General features: G+C 49.6%; 1 protein-coding gene across 1 annotated transcript in view; it reads left to right on the top strand.

The window, feature by feature from the left end:
• Positions 1-5995: 5995 nt before the first annotated feature.
• The window catches only part of UBXN4 (UBX domain protein 4), a 44287-nt gene continuing 42894 nt past the window's right edge, over positions 5996-7388 (top strand). The window contains exon 1 of the mRNA XM_077447777.1: positions 5996-6186. Coding sequence (XP_077303903.1) covers positions 6105-6186 — 82 coding nt within the window. The 5' untranslated portion in view covers positions 5996-6104. The remainder of the gene's footprint in view (positions 6187-7388) is intronic.

The raw sequence follows: 7388 nt of genomic DNA, 5'->3' as shown, positions 1-7388 counted from the left end.
TGCTCCTCTCCGTCAGCACTGGACTGACATTAGCTGAGTGAGGAAGAGAAACTGAGGGAGAAGAGAAACATTGGCACACTAGTACCAGTGTAGAAAGGCATACGGTATTTTCTTTGGAAGAAAAATCACCTAATGATGGGAGTTCTACGTATTTGGATGTTGCTGTGGTAAGTAAAAATATACATGTTCTTACATTTTTTAATGGGGTGCCTCCATGTTGTGCACAATTTTAAAGGGTGCCATGACTGAAAAAAGGTTGAGAAACCCTGCTATAGGCAATCTATGACAGAACAGCCACTCCAGCACAATGGTGTCTGTGAAGTTTGCAGAGCGATATGACGTTAATATCATCCAATACAATGTAATTTACGCTTTATTGAGATCTGTTGCTCAAGGGAAGAGGGAAAAAGAGGAGAGAAAGGAGGAAATGGGAGAAAAGAAGGGAAAAAAGAAAAGAAAAATACATATTTGCGATCCCAGCATGTGGTGACAGGTACACTTCTTCTATGCTGAGCGTACCTAATCAGTGAACCTGAGAATTGGGAGTCAACACACAAGAATGCTTAAACATTCATTATATTGTAGAATCTGAAGTATCACAGAAATAAAGCAGTTGACAGCAATGACACCACATACAGTATATCACAAAAGTGAGTACACCCCTCACATTTTTGTAAATATTTTATTATATCTTTTCATGTGACAACACTGAAGAAATGACACTTTACTACAATGTAAAGTAGTGAGTGTACAGCTTGTATAACAGTGTAAATTTGCTGTCCCCTCAAAATAACCCAACACACAGCCATTAATGTCTAAACCACTGGCAGCAAAAATGAGTACACCCTTAAGTGAAAATGTCCAGATTGGGCCCAAAGTGTCAATATTGTGTGTGGCCACCATTATTTTCCAACACTGCCTTAACCCTCTTGGGCATGGAGTTCACCAGAGCTTCACGGGTTGCCAATGGAGTCCTCTTCCACTCCTCCATGATGACATCATTGAATTGGTGGATGTTGGAGACCTTGCGCTCCTCCACCTTCCGTTTGAGGATGCCCTACAGATGCTCAATAGGTTTTAGGTCTGGAGACATGCTTGTCCAGTCCATCACCTTTACCCTCAGCTTTTTTAGCAAGGCAGTGGTCTTCTTGGAGGTATGTTTGGGGTTGTTATGTTGGAATACTGCCCTGTAGCCCAGTCTCTGAAGGGAGGGGATCATGCTCTACTTCAGTATGTCACAGTACCTGTTGCCATTCATGGTTCCCTCAATGAACTGTAGCTCCCCAGTGCCAGCAGCACTCATGCAGCCCCAGACCATGACACTCCCACTACCATGCTTGACTGTAGGCAAGACACTTTCTTTGTACGCCTCACCTGGTTGCCGCCACACACGATTGACACCATCTGAAGCCAATAAGTTTATCTTGGTCTCATCAGACCACACGATATGGTTCCAGTAATCCATGTCTTTAGTCTGCTTGTCTTCAGCAGACTGTTTGTGGACTTTCTCGTGCATCATCTTTAGAAGAGGCTTCCTTTTGGGACAACAGTCATGCAGACAAATTTGATGCAGTGTGCTGTGTATGGTCTGAGTACTGACAGGCTGACCCCCCACCCCTTCAACCTCTGCACCAATCATATGTCTATTTCCCGAAGACAACCTCTGGATATGACGCTCAGCACGTGCACTCAACTTCTTTGGTTTACCATGGTGAGGCCTGTTCTGAGTGGAACCTGTCCTGTTAAACTGCTGCATGGTCTTGGCTACCGTGCTGCAACTCAGTTTCAGGGTCTTGGAAATCTCCTTATAGCCTAGGCCAGTGATGGCGAACCTTGGCACTCCTGATGTTTAGAAACTACATTTCCCATGATGCTCCACTACACTGCAGAGTGCAAGAGCATCATGGGAAATGTAGTTCCAAAACATCTGGGGTGCCAAGGTTTGCCATCACTGGCCTAGGCCATCTTTATGTAGAGCAACAATTCTTTTTTTCAGATCCTCAGAGAGCTCTTTGCCATGAGGTGCCATGTTGAACTTCCAGTGACCAGTATGAGAGAGTAAAAGCGATAACCACAAATTTAACACACCTGCTCCCCAGTCACACCTGAGACCGTGTAACACTAATGAGTCACATGACACCGGGGAGGGAAAATGGCTAATTGGGCCCAATTTGGACATTTTCACTTAGGGGTGTACTCACTTTTGTTGCCAGTGGTTTAGACATTAATGGTTGTGTGCTGAGTTATTTGGAGAGGACAGCAAATTTACATGGTTATACAAGCTGTACACTCACTACTACATTGCAGCAAAGTGTCATTTCTTCAGTGTTGTCACGTGAAAAGATAGAATAAAATGTTTACTAAAATGTGAGGGGCGTACCCACTTTCATGGGATACTCTATATTGCAGGTTATACAATTCCGGCAGAAAAGGTAATCCATGTGTTATTTAGTGAATAAGGTCAGAAATATAGCTCTTAAGCACCATCGTCCCTTGAATCAAATACTTGGGAAAAGAGGAATGCAGGATGGAATTTTTAAGGTACAAGTGATTCTTTACTAATTATAATAACTGTTAAATCTAATACATTTTATTTACAAAAAAATTGATTAAAAGACATTGGTATATTGGTTTAACCATATATTTATATTCAACATGAAGAGATGATGCTTGTAGTTTTACATATTTCGCCATCTTCAGGAGAAGCGTAATAGATAGTCATATTAATGGAATAAAAGAACATCACAATGTAACATCACGCAAGTCAAAAAATCAGCCTATTCACAAAAATATAGATACTGTTCAAGCAAAGCTGCCCCTACCAGGCTAACATGGGCACCCAACCACCAAGAATGATTGGAGGAAACCTTGAAAAACACAGAGACCTTGCTTTGTGCACTGCTCCAAATCATTTGGTGCAGAGGGGATTAAGGTGTGGGGTTGTTTTTCAGGGGTTGGGCTTGGCCCCTTCCAGTGAATGGAACTCTTAAGGTGTCAGCACACCAAGACATTTTGGACAATTCCATGCTCCTGACTTTGTTGGAACAGTTTGGGGATGGCCCCTTCCTGTTCCGAAATGACTGTGCACCAGTGCACAAATCAAGGTCCATAAAAACATGGATGAGTGAGTTTGGGGTGGAGGAACTTGACTGGCCTGCACAGAGTCCTGACCTCAAGCCGATAGAACACCTTTGGGATGAATTCGAGCAGATACTGCAAGTCAGGCCTTCTTGTCCAACAAAAACTTGCCACCGCCCTCATCTATAGCTGGCTATCGCAGTAAGTGGCATTGGAAGGCTAAAACAGGTAGCAACAAAGTCTGTGGAATGCCCAGGAAAAAACCAAAGCCTACTTACCACCAGCTCGGTTTTATTTTTTTCCTGGGCATTCCCCAGACTTTGTTGTTACCTGTTTTAGCCTTCCAATGGCGCTTACTGCTATAGCCAGCTATAGATGAGGGCGGTGGCAAGTTTTTGTTATCAAGTGGGTGTTTGTATTGGTCCAGCAGCGCACCAACACCTTTGCAGCCATTGTGCTATCGCTGGGTGTTTGGTATGCTCCTGTACCTTTAAGGAAGGGTGGGCTCCCCTTCAGTCCACCTGCTCTCATTTATCCATCAGAATGCATGTTCCCCCACTGTGGGGACACTTATATTTTAGTGTTAGGATCACAGATATCAGGGTGCCATGACGTGGCTCAGTTGCTCACGCATGGGTTTGCAAATCCGTGCGGACTAAACCCCTGTTTTTAACACATACTTTTAGACAGGTAAATTTGGTTGTCTGTGAGCTGGTGGTAAGTAGGCTATAAGTATACGTAGAGTTGCCACCTCATCCCTTTAAACCCAAACACATATTAATTACACAGGTTCTGAGGCTAATTTAATGCGGATAAGTGAGTTTAATTACCCCCTTAACCACCGACCAGCCGCTGCAGTTTTACTGTGGCAGAATGGCACTGCGGGGGGGGGGGGGGGGGGGGGCGAAACAACGGTAATTAATGTCGCTTCACCCTGAGGCCACTAGGGGCACATGTGCTGGTCGCCCCAGGAGCTGATGCGGTCATGATCCCCGCCAGGCTCCCACGATCACTGGTTACATACCGAGAACTGGAATCTGTGTGTGTAAACACACAGTTTCCGGTTCTCTGAGGGGAGAAGAGACTGATTGTTCATACAAAGTATGAACAGCGATTTGTCATCTGCCCTAGACAGTCCCTTCCCCCCCTTCAGTTAGAACACACTGAGGGAACACAATTAACCCCTTGATTGCCCCCTAGTGTTAACCCCTTCCCTGCCCAGTGACATTTTTACAGTAATCGGTGCATTTTTATAGCACTAATGGCTGTATAAATGCCAATGGTCCCAAAAATGTGTCAAAAGTGTCCGATGTGTCCGCTATAATGTCTCAGTCCTGATAAAAATCGCAGATCGCCACCATTACTAGTAAAAGAAAAATATTAATAAAAATGCCATAAAACGATCCCTATTTTGTAGATGCTATAACTTTTTTGCAAACCAATCAATATATATGCTTATTGCAATTTTTTTCTACCAAAAATATGTAGAAGAATACATATCATCCTGCTGCCCTGTCAGTAGGGCAGAAGATGTCAGTAAAACAGTGGACATGTCAGTAGGGCAGAGGAGGGTGTCAGTAGGGCAGTGGACATTTCAGTAGGGCAGAGGACACTGTCAGTAGGGTAGCAGATGTTGTCAGTAACGCAGTGGACATCTCAGTAGGACAGAGGACAGTGTCAGATGGGCAGAGGAGGGTGTCAGTAGGGCAGTTGAGATGTCAGTAGAGCAGAGGAGGGTGTCAGTAGGACAGAGGACAGTGTCAGTAGGACAGAGGAGGGTGTCAGTGGGACAGTGTGGACATGTGAGTAGGGCAGCAGATGGTGTCAATAAAGCAGTGGACATAACAGTAGGGCAGTGGATGATATCAATCGGTAGAGGGGCAAGCAGTGTCAGTAGAGCAGAGGTTGATGTCAGTATTTTTTTTTAGTTTTTTTAAAGTTTAAAATAGCGCAGTGGCGTTTCACAAAAAATGGCCTGGTCAGGAGGGGGGGGGGGGGGGGGTAAACCTGCCGGAGCTGAAGTGCATTTTTTTCTTGAAAATCTGCGTTTGCTAAATCACTGTGCGAATATCACGTGACACGAAAGTTGCAAGAAAAAAACATTGTAATCTCCGGGGCCTTTGCTTTCAGATAATATCTCATGTTTGGGGCTCCTGACCTGAGCCATTTTCTAGAAAAATAAAATGCTGATTTTAATGTGTGGAATTGTCAGAGTGAGAGGTCATCATTGTGATAGGCAGGAAGTGGTTAATAATAGAAAGCAGCTAATAATAGATAATAATAATAAATGATTCTCATTGGCCACTGAGGAGAGCTGTGATTGGAGGATGCTCGTGTGTTATGAAGGAAATGTCCGGAAATAAACCTCCAGCCGGTGTCTTGTCAATTAGGGTCCTCCATCAGATGCTGTCCTCTGCGTACTGCGCATGCGCAGTACACAGGAGCACAGATTCCGAAAATTGCCGAGGACGAACGGCGCCTGCGCCGTGAGTCCAGGTTCTATCCCCACTATCCAAGTGGACATAGAGTTAGAATAAAAAAGAGCCGAGCGCAGCGAGGCCGAGCCCGAAGCGTGGCGAGCGAAGCTCGCCCGCGAGGGGCCCTCTAAAATTCTAAACCCTATGTCCGCTTGGATAGTGGGGCTACCTCCTCCACTCACGGCGCAGGCGCCGTTCAGCTTCGGAGATTTTCCGAAGCTTCGTCTGCTCCGTACTGCGCATGCGCAGTACGGAACGGACACATATCGATGGCCGGACTCTATTAGGCAGAACACCGGCGTCTGTCACCATGACAACAAGCTAGGGGGCGTGCCTCTGCTAGAACTTCGCACCACGGCGAAATCTATTGTTCTGGGTGTGGCTTCTCCCCGCCCTGCCCTTTGGGGGGCGTTCCCGGACGCCCTGTCAGTGCTGAGGGGGTGTACGTGCGGCGTGATGACGTATTGTTGGTTCTGTCCGCTTCGTCATCGCTGTGTGTCCGAATAGCCGTGATAGGAGTCAGGGGAGCTCGCTCGCCAGGCCGGGGACATGCTGTGGTTCCAGGGCTCCATCCCGGAGGCCATAGCCGCGGCCAAGGAGAAGCGCTCCATCTTCGTCGTCTTTGTGGCGGGTGAGGAGAAGCGTGTGTCTGACTGGGGAGGGTGCAAGGCTCAGAGTGGACTGCCGGGACAAATGACAGAGAAACACGGGGCGTCCCAGACTAGGACCGGGACTGAGAGAGGAGAGAGACCGGGGTCCGGAGGGGGGGGGGGTAGAGAGACCGGGGTACGGAGGGGGGGGGGGGGGTAGAGAGACCGGGGTCAGGGCGACAGAGAGACCTGGGTCAGGGACAGACAGAGAGAGCGGGGTCAGGGAGAGAGAGAGCGGGGGGAGAGAGCAGGGTCAGGGGGAGAGAGAGCGGGGGGAGAGAGCAGGGTCAGGGAGCGAGAGAGCGGGGAGCGAGAGACCGGGGTCAGGGGGAGAGAGAGAGAGAGAGAGAGAGAGAGAGAGAGAGAGAGAGAGAGTGTGGGGTCAGGGGGAGAGAGAGTGGGGGGAGAGAGCGGGGTCAGGGGGAGAGAGAGAGAGCGGGGTCAGGGGGAGAGAGAGCGGGGGGAGAGAGAGGGGTCAGGGGGAGAGAGAGCGGGGTCAGGGGGAGAGAGAGCGGGGTCAGGGGGAGAGAGCGGGGTCAGGGGGAGAGAGAGCGGGGGGAGAGAGCGGGGTCAGGGGGAGAGAGAGAGAGAGAGAGAGTGTGGGGTCAGGGGGAGAGAGAGTGGGGGGAGAGAGAGAGAGCGGGGTCAGGGGGAGAGAGAGCGGGGAGAGAGAGAGGGGTCAGGGGGAGAGAGAGGGGTCAGGGGGAGAGAGAGGGGTCAGGGGGAGAGAGAGGGGTCAGGGGGAGAGAGCGGGGTCAGGGGGAGAGAGCGGGGTCAGGGGGAGAGAGAGCGGGGGGAGAGAGCGGGGTCAGGGGGAGAGAGAGCAGGGGGGGAGAGAGGCTGGGGTCCGGGAGAGAGAGAGGCTGGGGTCCGGGAGAGAGAGAGAGGGGGGGAGAGAGAGCAGGGGGGGAGAGAGGCTGGGGTCCGGGAGAGAGAGAGAGGGGGGGAGAGAGCGGGGTCAGGGGGAGAGAGGCTGGGGTCCGGGAGAGAGAGAGGGGGGGGAGAGGCTGGGGTCCGGGAGAGAGAGAGAGAGGGGGGAGAGGCTGGGGTCCGGGAGAGAGAGAGAGAGAGAGAGAGAGAGAGGGGGGGAGAGGCTGGGGTCCGGGAGAGAGAGAGAGAGAGGGGGGGAGAGGCTGGGGTCCGGGAGAGAGAGAGAGAGAGAGAGAGGGGGGGAGAGGCTGGG

Source organism: Lithobates pipiens, unplaced genomic scaffold (assembly GCF_037356315.1).
Source record: "Lithobates pipiens isolate NorthernLeopardFrog02 unplaced genomic scaffold, aLitPip1_a1.2 Scaffold_22, whole genome shotgun sequence".
Classification (NCBI taxonomy): Eukaryota; Metazoa; Chordata; class Amphibia; order Anura; family Ranidae; genus Lithobates; species Lithobates pipiens.
Note: the sequence above shows the minus strand (reverse complement) of the source record. Positions and strands in the feature narration are given on the sequence as shown.